This window comes from Lissotriton helveticus, chromosome 6 (genome assembly GCF_964261635.1).
Source record: "Lissotriton helveticus chromosome 6, aLisHel1.1, whole genome shotgun sequence".
Lineage (NCBI taxonomy): Eukaryota > Metazoa > Chordata > Amphibia > Caudata > Salamandridae > Lissotriton > Lissotriton helveticus.
Window position 1 is genome coordinate 2,039,747,292 of NC_136067.1, and position 26,449 is coordinate 2,039,773,740.

General features: G+C 46.8%; 1 protein-coding gene across 1 annotated transcript in view; it reads left to right on the plus strand.

Moving 5' to 3' along the window:
* The window catches only part of TMEM214 (transmembrane protein 214), a 418,213-nt gene that overhangs the window by 115,991 nt on the left and 275,773 nt on the right, over window positions 1–26,449 (plus strand). The window contains exon 8 of the mRNA XM_078650054.1: window positions 16,039–16,140. Within this exon, the coding sequence (XP_078506180.1) occupies window positions 16,039–16,140 (102 nt within the window). The remainder of the gene's footprint in view (window positions 1–16,038; window positions 16,141–26,449) is intronic.

Consider the following 26,449-nt stretch of genomic DNA (forward strand, 5'->3'; position numbering starts at 1 on the left):
GATCTATGTGCATGAGCGATACAACGCACACAACTTTCTGGCGATTCCATGTTCCTGGTACAAGAAACAGTCTGGCAGGCACTCTCAGCAGGACGACAATTTCCACTCTCGAGTGAGTTTTCTTCTACGGACTGTGGATTCAAATTTCGGCAGAGGGGTGCATCCAGATCTGGTCTTTTCGCGACCAAGAAGAACAGCACATACTGGTGCATTTCAAGTTGGCATCCCCACAAGGATTTACAGGGAAATGCGTTTGTCGTCCAACTGATCTCAATCTAATTCCATTTTCCACCGATACCTTTGGGTCTCAAAGTTCTCCGGAAGAACAAGATAGAGTGGTGTCGAGGGTTCCTCTTTACCCCTGATGGCTTCGCCAAGACTGGTTTACTGAGTTTCTCTTTTTTTTTTTTTTTTTTTTTTTTTTACAGTCGGAGTGCGAATCAATTCGGACGTGTCCACCTCCGGATCTATTTTTCTTCCAGAGCGGCCAGGTTTATCACCCGGAACAGCCATCTTTGAGATCAGTGGCCTAGCCCCTGATTACCTTTGGTTCGCCTATCTAAACATCCCTGCGGTTTGCAAGGGAGTGTTAGCCATAACAGGGACAAGGTCTCAAATGCAAATGTTTTTGCGGTATCTGATATTGTTCGGCTAGACTTCATCCTTTTACTCTTAAAACAGAGAGGATTTTCCAGTTTGTTTTCATTTAGCTGGCAAGTTCAGGATTGCCTCATGCAACTCTACTAGTTCCTTAACTGGCAGCAGCTCCAGATGCCGACGAGATGGGATCACATCTTTTTAGTCCTCAAAAATATATAAATCAATCCTTCAAAGGAATTTTCAGAATGTTTTTTCTCCGCCAGTTCGTCCATTACCATCGAGACATCTCAATGTGGTAATAGGGCAGTTCATGTGCTATCCTTTACACCTATCCTCAGTGATGATCCAAGATGACTTAGAAAGGTGTCATTTTCTTTTTATTGGCTTTGACAGTCCTCTATTAGAGTCAGTTAGGTTCAGGTCTTTTCGATTCTAGCCTTTTCATACAGTTCACTATAACTCTGTGGTGGTTCGAGTTACTCTGGAATTCATACTTACCGTGCCTCCGGAATTTCTTTCGGATCGAGCCTGTAAATTTAAAGGCATCTTTTCCTCCACCACTATCAACAAAAGGGTTTTTACATACACTTGATAATAGGAGAAGTTTCAAATGTTCTATTTACAAGGGATAGTTCGGTTTTCGCACATCTGATCAATTTATTATTATTAACTAGGGTATGATTAGTTCAAACCCAACGGGGTCTGGGCGAACAGTTGCGTTATTGATCTTTTGCTCCGATCGATATATTTTGCCATGCACAAGTTGAACAGCTTTGCTAGCAGCCCCTAGAGCGCACTCTACCAGGGCAATGTCTTCCTCAACTGCTCTGTTTGCTGGAGTTCTTCTCCAGCACTTCGGCAGAGCGGCAACCTAGGTTAGCAGCCTTGCTTTCACCAATCACTACTGTTGGCTGCAGCCAGTAAGACCGATGTTTCCATGAGTCAAGCAGTTCTATGTACTCTTTTCAGCTAAGGTGAGCCACTTTTCCCACCTCTTTTTCCTGCAGTCAGACGCTTCTGATACCGTTTTCAGAGTGAACGTTATCCAGTATTGGGGTATCTTTCATAGATTCACATGCCTGAATCATTCCCCGTCGACGAGGCGGGAGTCCCACGGTAAATAAAAAAGCAGTGCAAAAAGCACTTTGTTGTAGTAGTAGGCCCTAGGTATAGGCCTGAGGCATAAATTATAGTAGCCTATCTACCTCATTATGTAAAAAAGACCAAAGTCTTTGCTCCAACCAATCAGCTCACAGCACCCTCCAGAACCCTCTCTGCAGAGCCAGCTCTCCTCAGATTTTCACCGCACGTCGTGGGTGAAGGGAGTCTCCCTGAGCTCTGCTCAGTTTTTTCTTCAGTTTTACTTCTTTTTGGATTACAAGCTCATACTTCATTTTTCTGACCCAATTAAGGCGGTAATATGGTAGAATGGCAGTGAACAAGGTAATAGACTATGATTTATGTCTAACCTTTTCCTCAATCACTCTCACGTTCTGAGAGATGAGGCCGCTTTGGGTCAGAGACTTTTACACTTCTGAGGAGGATGAGGAGAGGTAGAAGTGAGAAGTCGCGCCAGGAGCCTACTGAGGGCGCGCATAAAAACCTGCCACTTCTGAGGAGGATGAGGTGAGGTCGAAGGGAGAAGTCGCGCTACTGAGGGCGCGCATAAAAGCCATAAGATTCACCTTGAGTCTTTATAGGCACTTCTCACAGAGGATACAACTCCCTTTTTTCATCCCTGACACTACATCAGGGAAGCCCTCTTGACCGGACATTAGGAGTACATACCGAATATCTCCATGTCTAATATTACTGCCTCACCAAAATGATCCTCATCTCTGATGATCGTCGACGACGGCATCTTCCTCGATGGTCGTCGACGATGGCCTCTTCTACGAGGGTTGTTGACGACCGCCTCATCTACGGTGGTCGTCGACGACAGCCTCGTCTACGACGGTCGTCGACGATGGCTTCGTCTATGACGGTCGTCGTCGACTGCATCGTCTACGACGGTCGTCGTCGACTGCATCGTCTACGGCGGTCGTCGACGACGGGCCTCGTCTATGACGGTCGTCGACGACAGGCCTCGTCTATGATGGTCGTCGACGACGGGCCTCGTCTACGACGGTCGTCGACGACGGGCCTCGTCTACGACGGTCGTCGACGACGGGCCTCGTCTACGACGGTCGTCGACGACGGGCCTCGTCTACGACGGTCGTCGACGACGGGCCTCGTCTACGACGGTCGTCGACGACGGGCCTCGTCTACGACGGTCGTCGACGACGGGCCTCGTCTACGATGGGCCTCGTCGACGACGGGCCTCGTCTACGATGGGCCTCGTCTACGACGGGCCTCGTCTACGATGGGCCTCGTCTACGACTGTCGTCGACGACGGCCGCACATTGATGACTGCTGATCTTTGATAGTGTCATCTACAATGGCAATGCCTAGCTACGAAGGACGTCTATGACAGCTTTATCAAGGTAGCTTCATATACATATGGCCTCATTTGTGCATGGTCTATACTACACATGGCTCCATCTATGCATGGTATCATCTATGGCTGACCATCATTCAATTGCCTCATCTATGAGTCCCTCATCTACGGAGGATATCACCTATTTTAACCTCATCTATAATGGTATTGCTATGACTGTCTTCTATGACGGCATCATTCACTAACAATGGCCACGTTTACCAATGGCCACGTTTACCACCAATGGCCTCGTCTACCAATGGCTTCCTCTGTAAAGGGCTTGCTCGAATAATGGCCTTGTCTTACAATGGCCTCGTCTACCAATGACCTAGTCTATCAATGGCTCTATCTATCAATGGTTTTATCTACCAATGGCCTCATCTCCTGATGATCTCATCTACCAATGGCCGCATCTACCGATGGCCTCATCTACGAAGGGCAAATGGCCCCATTTGTTACCCTCATCTACGGATGCTCTCACTTATGAATGCCTCATCTTCAATGGCATTGTATATGGCTGTCGTCTGACAGCCTCGTTTGAAAGGGTTGCTCATGACGGTCATCTATGACGTCGTGCTAGTCTGCAATTACCCCGCTTACATGACCATGTCTACGACAAAGTCTATCATGAGATTGGCTGAGATGGCTTCAGCGGTAAGAGCATCATATATATTCTTAACGTAGTGGGCAACAGCTAGATTTTCACTGCCAACTACAGGCACACAGAATATATCCTTCATGGTTTCGAGGAGGTATGCATCACGAGAGTGGTACGTATAATAAACTAAGTCTATTCCAGCAGTTTTTCTGCGCATAGAATAGAAATAATGTGTACCTACTAGCAGCCCATCCAATCTGATAGGCCACCGTTCGACCAAACTGTTTTTACGCCACATGTTTCCATATGAATACATTCAGGTTCTAACGTTGGCTTATTTCTTAAAAAGTACATACAATTCAAGTTGTTGTTTATAATATACAAACATGTGTTATCATATACTGAGTTTCTATGATACTAAGGTTCCTTTCCTGTAGGAAATTGCATGATTTCTATGTTGGTTCGGAAGATGACTTGTTAATAGGTCAATCTCTAGCCGATTGTTGGTTGTTAACGGTACATTCATGGGGGTGCACTACAATAAGTCTCCCACCATCCGCAACCGACTTTGCCAGGTTTACTGCTTGCTATTCTGATTCAGGCATGTGAATCTATGAAAGATACCCCAATACTGGATAAGAAAACAAGTTACTTACCTGTAACTACGGTTATCCAGTATTGGTATCTTTCATAGATTCACATGCACCCACCCTCCTCCCCGGAGAGTCAGTTCTCTAAGATTGGGATACTTGTTCCCACTTGTGCTACGAAAATCTGAGGAGAGCTGGCTCTGCAGAGAGGGTTCTGGAGGGTGCTGTGAGCTGATTGGTTGGAGCAAAGACTTTGGTCTTTTTTACATAATGAGGTAGATAGGCTACTATAATTTAGGCCTCAGGCCTATACCTAGGGCCTACTACTACTACAAAGTGCTTTTTGCACTGCTTTTTTATTTACCGTGGGACTCCCGCCTCGTCGACGCGGAATGATTCAGGCATGTGAATCTATGAAAGATACCAATACTGGATAACCGTAGTTACAGGTAAGTAACTTGTTTTCTTCTTCACTAGATGCATTTTATCATGCTTCAGGCTATGTTAATGCATTTTATATATTTCATGATAATGTGCACAGTTTGACAAGCTGGGTTACTATGGCGTCTGCCTAGCAAGGATATTTACTGCTATCTACTCTGATTCAGGCATGTGAATCTATGAAAGACACCCCTAATACTGGAGAAGAACAATAGTTACTTACCTGTAATCTGTGGTTCTCCAGTATTGGTGTCTTTCATAGATTCACATGCAACCGCCCACCTCCCCTTCAGAGGCTCGTAGGATACTTTGGTTTACTATCACTCCGTGCGACAAAATCTGACAGCCTGAGCCTCTGGGGGGGAACCTTCCAGTGGGTGCTGTCGCCCGATTGGCTGCAGTGGGTGCTGTCGCCCGATTGGCTGCAGTTTGGGCTATACAAAATGACAGGGATAGTCACTAATGTGGAAGTTTTTTCTACTGTAGCTTTGGCTACTTTACTTCCTGGTTTGTTTTTTATTGGTATTTACTATGTATTTATAGCATATTATTGCTTTTTTATATACTGTGGGACTCCCACTCCGACGACGGGGAATGATTCAGGCATGTGTATCTATGAAAGACACCAATACTGCAGAACCACAGGTTACAGGTAAGTAACTATTGTTCATATATATATATATATATAAAGAAAGCAAATGCAGCCTTACACACACTGGAGCTGAATAATGCTGTAAAGACTCCCTATTATATCATAAAAGAATACATTAGAAACAGGGAAACAAACAGCAGAGCATGTTTTAGAACTGTTTTAATGCTTAGCAGTCATCACAAACTGTCACATAGGACTGAAAGCATATACAGCTCCCAGGTTGCATTGCAGAAACATTAGCCTAAAAAAGCTGAAAAGCTACCTCATAGCAACATAAAGATAAACTGCCACCGTGCCTTTAAGGCAGTCATGACCCCCAGCTTCCCATCATGCCTCGGGGGTGACAGTTAGGTCAGTTGTTCTTTCCGGCTCCTTCAGGAAGGATCCTGGTTACACAGCTCCACTTTCTTTTTTATTTTAGTCAGAAATAATCTTCACTTTTTGGGAATTTCTTGACTTACTTCGACGTTTTTCATCTCTTGAAGTAAGGTTCTGTCTCTTTTTGACAGTTTGGGGCATTTTTTTCCACTCAAAAAGTCATCTCTTTTTGACCCCTGCCCTTCTTGTGTAAAAAAAGCCAGGTCAGAGACTCATGAGGTCTGTATTCTCTGTTTGTCTAAGGATCATGACCCTAAGGCTTGTCCTCATTGCCAGACCCTGTCCAAAAGAACTTTAAAGGACAGAGAAAGGATTTGTCTTCATGGCCTGGCAGACAAGTTTTCCAGAGGCCGGTCACCGGTTAAGAAGGGCTCCAAGTGGGCGGGATCTACATCCAGAAGAAAGGTCCCACGCCCTTCTACGTCCGCGTTGGGCTCGGCGCTGAAAAATCTACCACCGGTGGGTCATTTGTCCAAGAAAAGGCCATCGAGAGAAGACATCGACGTTCAGGTACGTCGTCGAAGAATCGTGATCCTCCGCCGTTGTCAACCCGGCGACGATCAGTGTCGAGGAGCAGAAGCTCTCCGCCATCGTCAACTCTGTGACGAGGAGTAGAAGTCCCCCGTCGTCTTCAGCTCGACGTTCGGCGTCGAAGGCAGGTACCCCTCCGTCGTCGTCAGTCCATCAACGTCGAGGGTCAGGAGTCCGCCGGCGACTATCGGCGTCGAGGATCGGAACCCCTCCTCCGTCCTCTCAACGGCAATCGGCGTTGAGGATTAGCACCCCTCTATGCCATCTTCTTGGCAACTATCGGCGTCAAGGAAGAAGAGCCCTCTGCCGTCGTCAACACGACGACGATCGCGTTGAGGAGCTGAGGTACTTCATCTTCATCTGCACGACGACGTTCGGCGTCGAGGAGCAGAACCCCTTAACCGTCGTCGGCTCATCGACGTCGAGACGAAGGGATGTTCAGGCGTAGTCTGCAAGGCACTCGACATCGAGGAACAGGGAGGCGTCGTCGAGACCGGGTCCAACAACAGACCGGAGATCGACGTCGAGAAGGAGGTCCATGTCGGCGTCTAGAGACACGCGCCCGACGTCAAGACCCGCTTCGGTGAGGTCTGAAGGAGGATCGGTGGTTCTGGTAACAGAATCCGCGTCACGCCATTCTTCCTCGCATTCGTCAAGATCTGCCTCTCCGGAAAGGCGTCTCCTTCACAGTACAGGGAAACTTCCCCTGCTGTGCACTTGTCTCCAATATGGCTTCAACCCCTGCATCACTGGAGTAAAGATACAGGAGCAGCAGGGCGGATGCAAGAGTTCGCCAGTCCTCTTTATAGGTCACCTCTACAGAGACTGGTGCAGGAAGTGGACAGATCGCATTTGCCCAGAAGTAAGGAGCGAACGGGCAGATCACGGGAGCGCAGACATAGTTCCCATCGCAAAAGAAGACGGTCACCTACGTGGTCGTCGTCTTCTTCTTCCTCAACTCGATCCTCGAGGAGGGACTATTCTACCACTCTATTGGACAGCCCTGTGTCGAGAGTGTCTCCATGATGTGCTTCAGAGAGGGACTCAAAAGCTTAACATCGAGATGTCTACCCCTCAGGTGGCAACAACAGTTATCTTTGAGACTCTGCATCAGAGAGCAGCCTCTCGTCCGTTACTTCCCCTGGTTCCTGGTCTTCTGGAACCCGTAATGGACATTTCCCTAACTCCAGCTGCTATCAAGGCCGCTCCAGCTAGGATTCAAAAGAAGTACAAGCCGGCCTCCACAGACCCGGTGTTCTTGAAGACCGATCCACCTGCGTATTCTGTTATAATTGCGGCTGCGAGAAAAACTCCTGCTGTGGCTGCGTCTTCATCGGTCCCGCCTGATAAAAAAAAAGTAGGTCCCAGGACTCTTGGGGACGTAAAGTTTGCAGTTTGCAGCATCATCGCTGAAGGTCTCTAGTGCAGCAGCCTTATTAGGTCGCTATGACAGGGCCTTGTGGGACTCCTTGGACCGCTTCAAGGAGAAGTGGTCATCACGGAAGGGTCGCTGTGGCCAACCAAGTGATCAGCACGGCAGCGGATGGTGCTACACTGTCTGCACACTCTATGCCCATGGGATTTGTGCCAGGAGATCCTCCTGGTTGAGACTTACAGCTCTCAAACCAGATGGCCAATAGAGGATCCTTAATCTTCCTTTTTCCGGCTCCTCCCTGTTTGGCACTCATACAAATGAGGAAATGGGTAGGATAAAAGCAGAGCTCGATACCCTCAAAGCCGTTGGATTGGAAAAGGAGTTTAAGCGTTGGTACAGACCCAACCAACGCAAGGGCTACCAACAGAGGGTTCAGACCCCTCAATTGTCCCAGAGTAAAGGCCAAGGCAAGTCGCAGTATCAGGGCCGTAAATCCAACAGAGGTAGAGGAGGTCACCAGCAGCAGTCCTCTAACACGGCCAGGTCGGCAGGGAAGCAATGAGCAGGAGCTTCCTCTAGCGCTGTTGCCCACTCCAGTGGGAGGAAGTGCTTCACATCATCTGAAAGTGTGGTTCAGCATAACAAAAGATCGTTGGGTGCCAAGTATACTGCGCAATGGATATGCACTACGTTTTCGTGTGCTTCCAAAGGACATTCCTCCTAAAAGATCTCGTCCTCACCAGTTAAAGTTGCTTCGGCAGGAAGTAATAACCCTTCTGCGAAAAAAGGCCATAGAAGAGGTTCCTTCCGCGCAGCGAGGGAAGGGAGTCTACTCCAGGTACTTTCTTGTGCCCAAAAAAGATCAGGAGCACAAGTTCAGGCCTATCCCGTACCTTCGCTTGCTGAACAAAGTCATTGTGAAGGAGAAGTTTTGCATGTTGGTCCTTCATCAAATATCTCCTCATCTACAAGCAGGAGATTGGTTGTGTTCGGTCGACCTCCAAGATGAGTACTTCCATATACCTATCATTCCACGTCATTGCAGATACCTACGGTTCGTGGTCGGTGACAATCACGATCAGTACAAGGTCTTGCCCTTCGGACTGAAATCTGCCCCACGAGTCTTTACCAAGTGCATGGCAGTGGTCGTGGCCGCCCGCCACAGAAAAGGTCTGTTCGTCTATCCTTACTTAGACGATTGGCTCCTCAAAGGGCCATCGCCTCAAAAAGTAAGGAAGGATTTCCAAGTCTGTCTAAATCTGCTCCACAGACTGGGTCTTCGTGCGAACATGGAAAAGTCAGTCCAACAGCCTACCCAGACAATACATTATTTGGGATGGACTCTGGACTCAAACAAAGGAAGAGCATTTCCTTCGAAATAGAGACTTTTCTCAATGTAGCAGAAATGCAAAGCTCTGCTTCAGACAGATCGCCCAACAGTCTGACAGGTGGCATCTCTGCTGGGGTCAATGGCCTCCTGCCTATTTCTCATTCCCAACGCCAAGCTGAGAATGAGACCGTTGCAGCAAGATCTAGAAGACAAATGGGACCAAGCAAAGGGGCGCTGGGAGGATCGGATTGTGCTCTCCCAAACAGCGAAATCATCCATGTGGTGGACTCGACAGCAAAACCTGTTGGTGGGAGTTCCCTTCCATCAGCCAGTTCCAGTGCAATCCTTGATAACGGATGCATCTCTGCAAGGATGAGGAGCACACATGGGGTGCCTTCAAATGCAGGGCCGGTGGTTCACAAATGAGCAGTCCTACCACATCAACATGTTGGAGTTACGGGCAGTCCACCTTGCTCTGACATCCTGGATGCGGAAAGTTGTAGCTTTAAGATTCAACTGTCCCCCAACGACTCACTGTCGTGGCTGCTGATTTACCGGCCTCCGGGCAACATCAAGCAGTTCGCAAACTCTCTGCTTGAAGAGGCCCCAATGCTAATAGCGTCGGCACCCAATTTTCTCCTGCTTGGAGATTTAAACTTACATTTCGACTCAGCGGAGGATAAAGCTGCAAACGACCTAAGATCCGAACTTGGGTTGGGGAATATCACCCTCCATAATCAGGAGCCCACCCACGTTAAGGGCCATCTATTGGATACGGTGTTTTCTAATCTTCCCCTTCTTTCCATGTCACCGTCCCTGCCTCTCCCTTGGACCGATCATTTCCTGATCCCCTTTCAACTGGGTTTTGTTACAGCTCCCCCACCTCCCCCGGCAGCCACAGCACAAGTACTAGTAAGGGCATGGTCGAAACTCCCGGTCAGCGATCTTACACGCAAGCTGACACATACCATCCCAGTGCCTAATAGGGATACTATAGAGGCAGACGAGGCTTTCTGCGAATGGCTCAGCACAGCCTTAGATGCGGTACTCCCCCTGAAAATAGCCAACAGGAAGACGGGGGGCCCCAAATCCTTATGGTTCACCCCAGAGCAGGGTCTTCTGAGAAAAATTTGTAAAAAGAAAGAACGTGACTGGCGGAAAAACTGGGCAGGAAACTCCAAAGAAGAGTACAGGGCAGCCATGAGAACTTATAAAGTGGCACGCAATGCTACCAAAGCGGCCTACCTTGAAAATAGGATAAAATCATCAGCCAACTCTTCAAGGGAAACCTATAAAATTCTCAAAGAGCTGCTCAAAGTTCCAGTATCTCCAGAACCCTTAGAGGGGAGTACGGACCGCTGTAACCTTCTGGCCCAGTACTTTAACCAGAAAATTCAAAACATCATAGCCGGCCTCCCCTTGCCCCGTCAGAGCCCGTCCTCAGGGGAGAGCTGTCTGGCCACTGACAGAGCCATGCTGGACAAGTTTGCCCCGATCACCAGGGAAGCTTTCTGTAAAGAGCTGGCCGCGCAAAAAAGTGGCTCTCCGACGGATCCCATGCCTATGTACATCCTAAAGCAGTTTATGGATGTCATAGCGGGACCGGCAGTAGATCTTCTCAACGCTTCCTTTGCCGCCGCCAAGGTCCCCCCCAGTTGGAAGCAGGCTATAGTAAAAGCCCTGCTAAAAAAAGCGGGGCTTGACCCCGCTGAGTTGTCCAACTTTCGGCCAATCTCCCTACTGCCAGGGATGGGAAAGATTGCTGAGAAATGGGTTAACCAGCAACTCTCGTCCTTTTTGGAATCCAACGAGTTGTTACGGCACCCAGACTGGCTTTCGGTCCGGTCAGGGTACTGACTCTGCACTGATCACCATGGTAGAAGAGGGTAGGTGCATCTTAGATTCAGGAGGATCAGCTGCCCTGGTCAGCCTGGATCTGAGCGCGGCATTTGACACGGTGGATCACAAGATCTTGATCCACCGGTTGGAGGAGCTGGGAGTAGGAGGCCTGGCGCTCACCTGGCTAACGTCATTCTTGAGTGATCAAACATATCAAGTGTGCGAGGGCAACAATAGATCAGTGCCCTCCCCCCTTCAGTGTGGTGTCCCGCAGGGCTCATCACTGAGCCCTGCGCTTTTTAACGTCTACATGGCCCCACTGGAGGGGGAGGTCGCACCCTTTGGAGTGAAACTCGCAACGTACGCGGACGACACCCAATTGATTGTTTCGCTCTCGCTCGCAGAAAGCCATGGTGAGAAGTTTGCCGCCTGCCTTACTAACATCATGGCATGGATGGCCGACTCAAGACTCAAGCTTAATGCCTCCAAGACCGAGGTGATGTGGCTGGGAAATCTCTGCACCTCCCTCCCCAAATGTATGTGGCCGGCTTGTTTAGGAGATCCTCCGACCCCGAAGGGATCCATAAAAAGTCTCGGCGTCTGGCTTGAACCGGAGCTGTCGATGCACACTCAGGCGAAAAAAACTGCAGGGTGTTGCTATGGGCTGCTCCGCTCAATACGGAAAGTTATGCCCTTACTCCCACTAGACTCCAGGAAACTGCTGGTACAGGGCATTATTTTGTCAAGACTTGATTATAACGACGCCCTTTTCTTGGCTGCACCGGAATACACCCTGAACGTACTCCAGAGGGCACAGAATGCAGCTGCAAGACTGCTGACGAATACATCCAGAAGAACGTCAGCGAAACCAGCCTTGAAAGCGCTCCATTGGCTGCCCATAAGAGCGAGAGTGAAATTCAAAGCGCTCTGTACAGTGTTCAGAGTCCTCCAAGGCACAGGCCCTCCGATCCTCAGAGATCTGATCCGCCCTTACAAATCATCACGAACGCTCCGCTCTGGCGAGGAAAACCTGGTAGCTATCCCGAGAGCAAAAAGAGCAAGGACCGGAGGTCGCTGCTTTTCAATAAACACGGGTCAGCTATGGAACTCCCTCCCAACATCAATGAGGAAAAAACCTAGCTTGACCAGATTCCGAAAATCCCTGAAAACGTTCCTTTTCCCCCAGAATGACTAACATCTCTGGATGTGGTTCAGAGGAGGTCTGTCTGTGTGTACACGTAGCGCTGGGACGCTCAAGGGCAGCCATGCGCTTTAGAAATTCTTTTTCATTTCATTTCATTTCATTTTTTTGGCCGTCGATCACGTCCAACACGGTCCTGATCCCAACAGACAACACAACCACCATGTATTATCTAAACAAACAGGGTGGTACGCGCTCTCGCCCTCTCTCCCTGGAGGCTCAAGTGATCTGGCACTGGCTTCTGGCTCGGAACCTCTCCATAGTGGTGGTGCATCTTCCGGGAGAGCAGAATGTAGGAGTAAGAGCAGACGCGCTCAGTTGGCACTTTGAAGATCAGCCAGACTGGGTGCTGCACGGCGAGGTGGTGGCAGATATTTTACTGCAGTGGAGTCGTCCGTCAATAGATTTGTTTGCTGACGACAAAAAATGCCACGCATTCGCATCCAGATTCCTCCGTTCAGGGACAAGGGGGAATGCGCTTTTGATGGATTGGTCAGAGACATTTGCATACGCCTTTCCGCCTCTGCCTCTGATCCCGAAGGTGGTGTCCAAGCTCATCAGATCCAACATGAAGATGATTCTGATCACTCCAGACTGGCCACGTCAGTGGTGGTACCTGGACCTGCTGCAGTTGTCGGTACTCTCCCACAGGAGACTACCTTACAGAGCGGACCTGCTGACCAAGATGGACAGGAAGATTCTCCATCCCAGCCTTCCTTCTCTGAACTTGGCAGCATGGTTCCTTAGGTCCTACAATACGGACACTTGAATCTGCCGCAGGACTGCATGCACATTCTGAAAGAGGCTAAAAGGCCTGCCACAAGAGCTTTGTATGCATTTAAGTGGAAGAGGTTCTACCTATGGTGTGTTGCAAATCATTGTGACCCTACAAACGGGCAGGAAGAAGTGATTCTTCCTTAACTCCTTTATTTAGCTAGGGCTGGTCTGAAATATGCCTCGATCAGGGTTTATTTGTCAGCCATTACGGCATACAGAAAATCACCCAACCAACCTTCTTTTTTCTAATTACAGGTGGTTAAGGATTTGCTACAGGGTTGAAGAAAGTTTATCCCCCGGTTCGAGCTCCTTCTCCCCCTTGGGAATTGAATCTGGTTCTGTCTAGGTTCTCCTTTTGAGCCCATTCATAAATCCACATTGCAGCACCTGACGTGGAAAACCACTTTTTTGGTAGCGATAACATCAGCGCGTAGAGTAAGTGAAATCCAAGCGCTGTGTGCAAAAGAACCGTATACTGTGTTTCACCACAACAGGGTGGTGTTAAGGGCTCACACTGCCTTTTTGCCTAAAGTTATATCTGATTTCCATATTAATCAGTCAATCTCTCTACCATCCCTTTTTCCCAATAATGCGACTCCTGCGGAGAGGTCGCTACACTCCTTAGACCTTAAAGGAGTGCTCAAATTCTATTTGGAGAGTACAAAGGATATAAGGATATCAGATCAATTGTTTTTGAATTATGGTGCTATGAGAACAGGTTTCCCAGCCTCCAAAAGATCCATTTCAAGATGGATAGTGTCCTGTATAAAATTGGCCTACCAGTTGGCGCATGAACCCCTTTTGTTGTCTCCTAAAGCACATTCCAGTAGGGGAAAAGCGGCCACAATAGCTTTCTTGCATGATGTTCCAATGTCAGAAATTTGCAAGGCAGCAACCTGGAGATCGGTTCACACCTTCACAAGGCATTATTGTCTAGAATCCGATTCCAGAGCGGATACTCAAGTGGGCCAGGCCTCCTTGAGGGATCTTTTCGGATAGTAATGTGTCTATCCAGGCTTAGTTTTCTGAGCTAGTTTGCTAAGTTACTGTTTTTCTTCCTTTGCCCGCCGGGGGATGAGGTGAGGCTCGCTATTCTATTCTAGTGCTGATGACTATTGATGAGGATCCCCTGGAAGAGAAGGATTAGTTACTTACCTGTAATCCTAGTTCTCTTCTAGGGGTATCCTCATCAAAGTCATAAGCAACCCTCTCGCCTCTCCGGGCAAAAGAGTACTGCATTTTTAAGAAAAAGGTAATGTCAACTCTTTGTGTTATGGCTTTTTGAGTCACCGCAAAGAACAACTGACCTAACTGTCACCCGTTAGGCATGATGGGAAGCTGGGGGTCATGACTGCCTTAAAGGCACGGTGTCAGTTTATCTCTATGTTGCTATAAGTTAGCTTTTCAGCTTTTTTAGGCTATGTTTCCGTAATGCAGCCTGGGAGCTGTATATGCCTTCAGTCCTATGTGACAGTTTGTGATGGCTGCTAAGCATTAAAACAGTTCTAAAACATGCTCTTTTGTTGTTTGTTTCCCTGTTTCTAATGTATTATTTTATGATATAATAGGGAGTCCTTACAGCATTATTCAAGCTCTAGTGTGTGTAAGGCTGCATATGCTTTCTCATTTTATATATATATATATATATATAATATATAATATGTGGGACACATATATGATTGCGTTTCCGGGGTCCCGCGCATGGGCGGGAATATTCTAGTGCTTATGACTTTGATGAGGATACCCCTAGAAGAGAACTAGGATTACAGGTAAGTAACTAATCCATTCTCATACTCTGCATACTACTGCCTTCTAGTGTTTGGCTCAGACATAACTTGTTTTGTTTCGAAGAAGCTTCGAGTCATGGAATTTTGTTTGACTCCTCCCTTAGTCCACTATGCATGTAGTCAGCGAACCCACCTTAGATTATGTTTTTTCCACCATCTGATTCAGATGTGTTCAGCAGCGACTTGTAAATCGACAAATTCCTTGCAGACGATGGTGGCAGGCCATCCCTTCAGACAATTGGGCCCTCCGAATTGTATATCATGTTATGCCCTTACATTCTTTCTACCTGTTGCACCTTCAACCACCATTGGGATGGCTGTTGGAGGATCACCTGGCCATCTTGCAGCAGGGAGTGCAGGCCCTTTTGGCCAAAGTGGCCATCAAGAGTGTTCCGGTGTCGGAAGTAGTAACTGGATGTTATTCCTACTACTTCTCCGTGCCAAAGAAGGACGGAAGCATCTGTGCTATTTTAGATCTTTGCCTTCTCAATGCCTTCCTATGGCAGGGCAAATTCAAGATGATTGAGATAATCTAGGACTTGTCTCCTCTTGACCCTGGATGTGGGTGTTGAACCAGCAGGACCCTTATTTCCATATCCCCCGTCCTACACGCCCACACAGTATATGGTGGACCAGGAGCATTTTCAGTTCGTAGTGCTCACTTTTGGCCTCACAAGTACCTGCCAGGCATTCTTGAAACTGATGGCAGTGTTTCCAGCACACCTTTGGAGGTCTGGATATCAGTCTTACCCTAGCTTGACAACTGGCTGTTGAAGGTGGGCTCGCCCCAGGCAGACGTCAACCACCTCCAGACGATGGTGAACCTCCAAAAATGGTTATAAATGGCATATTAAACGACACATTTGCATGTATACTATTTATAAACAGTTCAGAAGAAAAGTCCAGATTTTAAAATTTAAGCAGATCATTAAAAGCCTATCTAAATGCCAGAGGGCAGGAGGAAGGCCATCATGGCCCATTTGAGTCTTACTCTTGTTAGTCATGGTCTTCCCACACTAATCAATAGTAATATATAGCATATTACACTCTGCATATCTGTGTGAAAAAGAGGTTCACCTGCTTAATACTGAGTGGTTTTACATATTAAGACTTCTGGCCATCAGTACTCCAGTCATTGGCTTCTATACTGTTACGCAAATTATTGTTGGCACTGTTTGTTGCAACTGTATATAAAAACTTTTAAAAAGTCAAAATTAGTGCTCCTCATTCCCTTGGTTAGTAGAAAAACTGAGGGCTATTTGAAGTTTCCTTTTGCGGGGAAAAAAGTATCTCATAACATTCACAGTGGCAAAGTGCTGTGGGGCCTATTCTGATTGCATTTTGGCGATATCATATTCATAAATACATGTCATGTCAGTGTGCACTTCCATTTTCACATTGCAATAAAAATCAGTTACTTCTTTAATTTCAGTTATTTCATAAATATATTGGTTTTTTTTTAGGATGCACGCTAATCTGACTAAAGGTTTTGGAATGATTGGCCCAAAAGATTTCTTCCCTCTACTGGACTTCGCTTTCATGCCAAAAAACTCTTTATCTCCCAGGTATGTGATCTTTAAATAATCTAAATATGGAATATTTTAATTTATTGCATAATATTCCAAGATGGACTATTAACTCATAAAAGCCTTTTTTGGAATGCAAACCTCTACACTGTATGGAACAAGTAAATACATATATATTTACCAATTTTATTTGGAAGTGTGATTGCATTACAGTACTTAAAACTAGATTTTGTTTAACTTTATGTTCGAGGCATATGAGCTGCAGATTGCACACTGTGCATAGGTCGCCAACTAGTGTTGGGCCCGATGTTTGCAGTTTGTTTTTGTCCTGAAAAGTTCTTTGGAAGTCACGAGATAGGCGACTCCTTCTCTAGACCATGCTGCGCATGGACATTGGCTCCATCCTTAGATTTATTTTTTTCCGCCATCGGGCTCGGATGTGTCTCCAGCACTCCAATTTGGAACCGATTTTCCTTTGGCGCACAATCCTCACCCAATTTGACTGTATTGTTCTGATTGCGGTACTTCGAAGTCTTCGATTCCTGTCGTCGACGAAGGCCTTCGGGCTTACCTAGGCCTTACTTTCTGGCTCATGGAAAGGACGCCATTCAAGAGGTGTCCTCGATGTAGATCGAAATTTCCCCACACCGATCTACATGAGGTGTGCAATCTTTGTCTCTCACCGGAGCACGAGGCCAAAGACTGTTCCGCTTGTGCCTCCACCCGCTCCAAGAAGACGATTCGGGAACGACTAGCTCGAAGAACAATGGCTCGATCGTCATCATCGATCCCGGACGACATCTTCCAAGAGGGCGTCAACGTGCCAGAACAGGAGCGAGTCGAAATAAGCGCCAGCTCCTCCGATGCCGAAGACTCAGACATCGACATCACTCCGGCTCAACGGGTCGTAAGTAAGAACGTCGACCCCAACCCTTCCTCAACACCCTTCAAAAAGGCTTCGATCACACCCTCACCTTCGGACCCGGGTGCACACCGAGAGACTGCTTCCCACGCCCCGCCCTCATGCTCGGCAAAGAAGCCTACTAATCCTCAGGCTGCTCGTGCTCGAGTCAGCCTCTTCCCAGAGTCGTTCCGACACCGTAAAAGAAACCATCTTCCTCAACCACGCCGACAGCTGCTTCGACACCCAAGCACTCAGCGCCAAAGACTGGCACCGGCTCATCCACATCAAAACCGCCCTCGGAGCCGAGTAAAAAACTGCCTAAAGGTCCCGACTCCCACGCTTGGGAACCGAAAAAACCCATGGAACCGAAAAAAACACTTTCCAGTTAAAGACAAGGGTCACAGTTCTAAACCAAAAGACTCTAGACCAGCTACCGAATCGGTGCCCAAAAAAGCTCCGGTACCAAGACCTTCGAAACAAAAGACTTGCCATCCACAGAAGAGCCTTTCCTACCAGATCCTACTCAAAAGACTCTTGTAAAGGATCCTAAGACTGACAACTGACTCTTACCTCTAAAAAGAGACCACTGGAGGCGCCTGCACCTCCTCCTCCTCCTCCAAAGAAGAGAGCCATTGCAACCTCTCCATTAAGGGTCCCTTCTCCATTTCTCCACACTCTTCCACCCCCTCCACCACATCTTTCTACACCATACCCTCCTCCTGATGATGATGTAGACACAGACTCTGATGACACGGGTGGGGGTGCTTATGTGCCTGTAGGGGACAATAGCCCTCCTCGGTCACCTAATTCATGGGATGATTATAACACCCCTGATGTGCCTTACGTCCCTCAAGACGATGTATACCCCTCCAGGCCTTCCCCCCCAGAGGACACTATAGGTTTTAACCTACTAGTCCAGAGGGCTGCCCAGTACCATGGGGTCGATTTACACACTGATACTTTGGAGGAATCATTCGATAATACGCAACGGTCTACTGCCATTGCTTAAGGGGGTCATTAAGCATGCTACAGAGGTCTTTAAAGATCCTGTCAGAGCTCGAGTCCTCAACCCCCGCATTGAGAAAGTACAAAGCCGGGCCTACAGATCCAGCTTACATTAGAGGTCCAGCTACCCTTGATTCCTTAGTAGTTTCTAACACACGTAAACGTGCCAATTCACAGACATCAGGTGAGGCCTCACCACCAGACAAGGAATCTAAGCTTCTTGACTCCTCCTGTAAACGAACAGCATCACAGGCAGCTAACATTTGGCGCATTGCCAATACCCAAGCATTGTTGGCAAGATACAACAGGGCACATTATGATGAACTGGAGTCCATAATGCAGTATCTGCCTGACAAATATAAAAATAGGGCCAATGAACTCATTCAAGAAAGTCAAAATATTACTAATACTTCTATTCGTTGTGCCCTAGATGCTGCAGATATTGCCTCAAGGGCAATCAATACCAGCACACTTTTGCGCAGACATGCCTGGCTACGTATCTCAGGGTTTAAACCTGAGGTACAAAATGACATCCTCATTCAGCCATTTGATGAATCACATTTATTTGGCCCCAATGTTGATGTGTCTTTAGAGAAAATTCAAAAAGACACCGACACGGCAAAATCTATGGGAGCCTTGCAGCTGCAAGCTCCCAGACGTTCTTTTCGTCGCTCATCATACAGAGGCAACACAAGAGGCTACTCCTCTGAAAGCCCCTCCACTTCTTTCAAAACCCCTAGTCAATCCACATTCACTAAGGGCTACCAGAGAGGGGGTTACAGGGGTAACAACAACAAAGGCAGAGGCAAAACCAACAACTCCCGCTCTGCCTCCACCCCTACCTAATGACTTTTCTCCCCTTCCCCCCCAACATTCCACTCCTGTGGGGGGAACACTGCAACAATTCCTTCCTGCCTGGATCAACATCACATCAGACAGGTGGGTGCGACAAATTATTCAATCAGGTTACTGTCTAGAACTAACATCTACTCCCCCATCATACCACCCAAACAGCGACCAATGTCACAAGAACATCTAGCACTGTTAAAACAAGAAGTAATATCTTTGTTAGAAAAGAGTGCAATAGAACCAGTTCCTCTGCACTAACAAAACAAGGGAGTTTACTCCTTATACTTTCTTATCCCAAAGAAGGACGTCTCTCTCAGGCCTATTCTAGACCTCAGACCGCTAAACATATACATCCAGTCAGACCATTTTCACATGGTCACACTCCAACAAGTCCTTCCTCTCCTATTACAAAACGACTTCCTTGCTACTCTGGATCTCAAGGACGCCTACTTCCACATTCCCATTCACAAAGCTCACAGGAAGTATCTCAGATTTGTAATAGACGGGCAGCACTATCAATTCAAAGTACTCCCATTCGGAGTCACAACAGCACCAAGAACATTCACCAAGTGCCTAGCAGTAGTGGCAGCGCATCTACGAAGACAGCAGATCCATGTCTTCCCATACCTCGACTCTGGCTCATAAAGCCAGCTCATACACCCAGTGTGGGGAACACACTCATGCCACGATCAAACTACTCCACAACTTAGGGTTCACAATAAACCATACCAAGTCTCATCTGCAATCATCCAAAGTACAACAATACCTCGGTGCCACAATAAACACCTCGGCAGGGCTAGCTTATCCCACTCCAACAAGGGTAGCCAGCATGCAAACTCTTCTCCCAAAGTTTCAGCCACAGTACTCCCTTCCAGCACGAGTGTTTATGCAGCTCATAGGGATGATGGCCTCTTGCATTTTCATAGTGCCCCATGCAAGACTTCAAATGCGTCCTCTCCAAGAGTGCTTATCACGTCAATGGAACCAGGATCAAGGTCAATTAACAGACCTAGTGTTGGTAGACGGTCGACTCATCGCTCTCTGCAGTGATGGAACACCAAAAACCTTTTCAAGGGACGACAGTGCCTAGAGCCGGTTCCTCAAATAATCTTGACAGCGAACGCATCGCTGTCCAGATGGGGGGCCCACCTACTGCAACACACCACACAAGGCAGGTGGACTCCGCAACAAAAGTCACTCCACATCAATCATCTGGAGTTACTAGCTATATTCCTAGCACTGAAAGCTTTCCAAAAGCAAGTATCGAAGAAAGCCGTGTTAGTATGCACGGACAACATGACAGCCATGTATTACATACAGAAACAGGGCGGAACACACTCCCTGCAACTCTCTCAACTAGCACAGAACATATGGCGTTGGGCTATACCTCAAAACCTATTCCTTCTAGCCCAGCATGTTCCAGGAGTTCAAAATACTATGGCCAATCTTAAGTCGTCAAATACAACAGATCCACGAATGTGAACTTCATCCGAAAGTTCTTCAACCAAATGTTTCAGATGTGGGGACAACCTCAGATAGACCTCTTTGCCACCCACGAAAAAGCAAAATGCCCAAGCTTCGCCGCCAGATATCCACACCCACTGTCCAATGGCTATGCGATATGGATCAACTGGTCAAACAAATTTGCGTACGCTTTTCCACCTCTACCACTCATGCCACTAGTAGTACGCAAACTACAGCAACATTCTCTGACCCTCATTCTAGTTGCTCCAACGTGGGCCAGACAGCTGTGGTACACCACACCGCTACAACTGTCTGTAGTGCCGCACCAAAAACAATACCTATCTCCACGCCTTTTAACACAGAACCGTGGAGAGATCAGGCACCCGGACCCAGCTCAGTTCAACCTTGCGATCTGGCTCCTGAAATCCTTGAATTTGGATATCTTAACCTTCCTCCAGACTGCATGAATGTTATAAAAGAAGCTAGACGTCCAACCACTAGAGCATGCTATGCAGCTAAATGGAATATATTGTCACAACAAATATTAATCCTTTAGACAAGTCTATTCAGCACATCATAGGATACTTACTGTACCTACAAAGATGTAACTTAGCCTACACGTCTATTAGACTACATCTTAGGGTGACCAACTGTCATGGGTGCAAATTCAGGACGGCGAGTGTAAAAATTCAGGACAAAGGGTCAAAATTCAGGACAAAACTTCGAGACAAAAGGTACGTTTTACAGACGGGTCAGAGGAGGATGCGCAATAGTATATAAGTAAGTAAATAGACAACCACTCAAGTACAAGTCAAAATAAGTTTATATTAGGTTGAGACAATCGTAGACTTCACGGTTTTTCAGTATGGCCGCTGCTTGCTACCTTAGACGATTCAAAACTGGCATCTCGCTCCAGCAGGCACATTAGTCACCAGACGATGGTGAACCACACCTGAATAGAAGTGAGGCCGCTTTTATTGTTGATTGAAAACTACTGGATATACAAGGAACTTGGCAGTGCCAGCCCCAAGTAACAAAACCGCTCACCCCCCTTTCCAGCCTCCTAGGGAAACACCTGATGCCCGGTTGGCCAGTCCGGCCTTGCTACCACCCTCCAATGGTGCCCCTCATCTTCACATAGACCATCTTTCATGTGTATTTAGTTTCTTTTATAGTGTTACTCAGTCAGAGTATGTAGGGCAGGGTGTCAGAGTGCGTTACATCACACACACATTATGTAGAGACAATGACTCATATAAACGTGAAAGTCAATGTATAGGAAATGGTACTTAAGATAATGGGTGCTACAAGGTGTAATCATTCTTTTATATATCGTTCAGTCTTTCACCATTCATTCTGTCCTTCCATCTATGTGCCCACCTATATCCAAACATATTCAACCATTTGCAAACCTATCCACCATGAATCCTTCCATCCATCATTTCACTCATTCATCCCTCCATCCACCCTTTCACTCATCCATCCATTATTCATTCATCCACCCACCCTTTCACCCCATCCATCCTTAGTCATCCATCCACTCTTCTACCCACCCATCTATTCACTCATCTATCCAGCCATTTACCCTTTCACCCATCCAGCCTTCCTTTCACTTACTCATTCACCCACTCACTTATTCTTCCACCCTTTGTCATTCATCCTCCCTTTCTCTCTTCATCACCCTTTCACTTATCCAACCATCCACCCTTCCACCCACCCATCTACTCATCCATTCATTAATCCATCCATTGACCTTATTACTCATCCATCCATTCTCTCATCCATCCACCCTTTCACTTCTTCACTCCTCTATCAATCCTTTTGTCCATCTATACCCTTTCACTCACTCATCAATCGTTACATCCACCCTTTCACTTATCCATTCACCCGCCCATTAGCTACCCTTTCATTCATTTATCCATCCATCCATTCTTTCACACACCTATCCACCCTTTTACCCATCCATCTACCCTTCCACCCATACATCCATCTATTTACCTTTTCTCTCATCCACACGTCCACTCACTCATCCATCCATCCTTTCTTTCATTATCTATTCATTCACCCGTTCGTTCATTCATTCATACTTTCACTAATCCATCCAGCCATTAACACATTCCTTCACTTATTTACTCACCCATCTTTTCTCATGAGCTGAGCCTTGATCTACAGAGTTGCAGACAGAAGAGGCCCATCAAGAGCTTCACCCCTGCTGTATGTAGTTCCTAAAGCAAGGGGTGGAGTGGGGGAGGGTTCACTATGCCCCTGCACATAGGCAATCTGAAAACTAGAAGTCATGCATGATGCACAGTGCCAGGATGTGAGGTGACTGTGACATGGTGTTGTTTCCAGGGCTTTAAGAGGCGTAAAAAAACGGGGGGGTCCTCTTCAAAGGTGGTGTTCAATGTAATTAAGCTTGTGTTTTAAATCACCTAGGCTAAAAATCTGTGCTTAGCATAGTGTTTCGCGCAACTGGTATTATGTTGTTTCTGTTATTACATCCAGATATATAATACAGTAAGTATCATTACACTAACAACAAGCCAGGACTATTGGCTTTGTCAATGGTTGTTATTTGCTTTAAATAAAAAAGCAGTAACCATGGCTTTGTTGAATATAATATTGAAAATACTTCAGTTCTAAAATGATGAGATAGTGAAAGAACATAACCTGTTCTTTTTAACTTGTTTCACAGGCTTCATGTTTTCTTTTTTTTTAAATTGAAACAAATTCAACCTGAATACCGTACCCCAAATAAACACGGGCACACTGCATCCTTCTCTCAAACTCTAAGTCATGATTCACACCAAACAATCAAGCATATGGTCCTCTTCAGAGTGCTGCACAGTTCCAATGCAGGGCCTCTGACATGTCCTTAATTTAAGTCTTGTCATTGATTTCAAACTCGTGCTCATCCCCTTCCCCTAGTATGAGCTCCGTGTAACTCTCCCCACTGCCGTAAGAGCACCCCAAGGCCGACCTGCTGCTGGACAACCTGCCGCCTCTGAACCTGCTGAACAGTGAGGACCTCCCCACAGACATGAGCAACTCTTCGTCGTCCTCCAGCACTCAAGAGGAAGGAGAGTTGGAAACCTTTACCTCTGACCTCAATGGACGTCTTCACATCAACTCTATTTACCACATCAGTGCCGAGAAACTGCAGCAAATGTTGTTCAGCGATTCACAGTTCATGCTGGAATTTCTGGATCAACGCAAGTTTACAGATGTTACACTTAATTCTTGGGCATGCGATGGTGTCAGCAAGCACACACGGATCAGCTTCTACACCATCCCCATCAATAACCCCCTTGGGCCCAAGTCTGCCCTGCTGTAGAAACCCAGACACTTTATAAATCAAGTCAAAAGAGCAAAGGATTTGTGATGGACTCTGAGGTGGTAACACATGGTATCCCGTACCAGGACTATTTCTACACAGCACACCGAGTCCGCCACTGCATCACCAGCGTCGCTAAGAACAAGGCCCGACTCAGTGTCTTCTATGTAAACTGTTTTCTAACATTGCAGCATTGCATGGGCGTTGTACCTTTTATCTTACAGATTGCCCTCCTGTACACTGTGGCAGGAGGAGGCCGCCACATGCTGTCACACCCCAGACTGCCCCATTGACATTCTGTATGTGGCAATCAGCCGGCATACAGAATGACAATGGGCAGGTGGGGCTGCTCTTGTGCTCCAGGAGGAGTGCAAGATGGCTCCATCATGGGGTGGGGGGGCCTCTCACACAGAAGCAGTGCTGCTCCCTGTGATGGCCAAAATTACGGACAAAAGGCGTCCGTAAAAGGGATCCTCGCGGACAACGGACGGGAGGTCCCAATTACGGACGGTCCGTGAAATTTACGGACGGTTGGTCACCCTACTACATCTTGCAGCCATAGCAGCGTATCTTCAAAACAGACAGCACATATGTCTGTTCAGAGTGTCTGCTATTAAAGCCTTTATGGAAGGCCTTAAGAGAATAATTCCTCCCAGAGTACCACCTTCACCAGTGTGGAATTTGAACATTGTTCTCATTCGGCTAGTAGCTATTACATCTCTTTGGAGAGTTCGTGAACTACAAGCACTAACCATTCAGGAACCCTTCTTGCAAATGCATCATAATAAGGTTGTTCTCCGTACTGATCCAAAATTCCTACCCACGGTCATTTCTCCCTTCCACCTCAATCAATCTGTGGAACTGCCAATTTTCTTCTCGCAGCCACAAACAGTAGCAGAAAGAGCTCTTTATACCCTGGATGTGAAAAGAGCATTGCTATACTACATAGAGAGAACACAACCTTTTTGTACGACTAAACAACTTTTTGTGTCTTTCTCACCACCACACAAAGGTAATCCAATATCAAAAGCTGGGATAGCTAGATGGATTGTCAAATGCATACAAATTTGCTACAACAAAGCAAAACTAACGTTATCTTTCCTCCCAAAGCCCATTCTACAAGAAAAATAGGGGCTTCAGTGGCTTTCTTAGGGAACATTCCCTTAGATGACATCTGCAGAGCAGCTACATGGTCTACACCGCACACATTCACAAAACACTATTGTGTAGATGTGCAAACTAAGCAACAAGCTAATGTGGGCCAGGCTGTTCTCAAAACATTATTTCAAACTACTGCAACAGATAGGGGTGGTCGCCTCTAACGGTGGGTACTGCTATACAATCTATGCACAGTGTGCAATCTGCAGCTCATATGCCTCGAACGGAAAATGCTACTTACCAGTATGCATCTGTTCTTGGCACATAGAGCTGCAGAGTTGCACACACTCACCCGCCTCGCCGGCTACCCTTGTCTGTTCCAGTATTATCTTAATTAGATACAGTTTACACGGACATCCTTCCTTTTCTTCTAAAACTCCATCATTTCCCTAATGGCGAAAAACAATCTAAGGATGGAGCCGATGTCCATGCGCAGTATGGTCCAGAGGAGGAGTCCCCTATCTCGTGACTTCCAAAACTTTTCAGGACAAAAACAAACTGCAAACATCCGGGCCCAACACTAGGTGGCGATCTATGCACAGTGTGCAACTCTGCAGCTCTACATGCCAAGAACAGATGCATACTGGTAAGTAGCATTTTCCTTTTCCAAAATGTATGCCTGTGCAGTTGTACTATCAAATAGTTGCAAACATAATCACTTGAAAATACAAATAAATATTGTATAGTTGCCCTTTTGAGTCATGTAGAGATGTTCAAGGTTCATGAAAGGCAGAAGTAATTCTTGATATAATGGTAGGAACAGTATTTTCCCCATATAGCTCGTTGAGAGAATATATCAATGCAATAGCGGTTCCAAAGGTTTTCATATAGTTATGTTATGTGAATTTGTATAGCGTGGCTAATCATCCTAGAAGGTATCCAGGTGCGGAGTAGGGCCAGCTGACGAGGAGGAGGAAATCATAATATCTGTGGCCTAATGGCTAGAGCAGGCAACCGCAAAGCTAGGGCAGCGGGTTCGAAACTCGGCAGGGACTCTCAACATCCTGTGATTCTGGGCAAATCACTTAGTCTCCCCATGCCTAGCAAAATGAATGTGTCCGTCTGTAAGACAACTGGTGCACATGTAAAGCGCTCTGATACCTTCGGGTCAAGTCAAGTTTGTGCTATAAAAAAATCCACCCCCAAAATGTTCTATTTGTAAAGCACACATTCATCCAGATGGGTATCTTGTAGCTGAAAAACAGATGTTTGTTTTCCAAACGCAGGCCCCTAAAGTAGACTCATTTGTCCACATGCCAGTTTCATCTGGAAGAGCCTGTATTGAGTTTTTGTTTGGTGGAAGTCCATGAGGGAGGAGGAGGTTCTTGGGTGTTACGTAAAGTCGTTCCAGATCTTGGCTGTGAGATAAGAGAAAAAGCATCCTCTGCTTCTGGTCTTCTTTTTGCAAGGGAGGTGTGCTCTTGCCTGGGATATAAATCAAAGGTGTCTGGTGGGTTGGTAGAAGTTGAGGCAGTGGTTGAGTTAAGCTATGCTGGTGGTGTGGAGAGTTTTGTAGGCATGGGTGAGTAACTTGAACTTACATCTTTCCTGGACTGGGAGCTAGCGGAGATCGTTGAGGTGTGGAGAGATGTGGTTATTTTGCGGGATGTTCGGGATGAGTCTGGCGGCAGCGT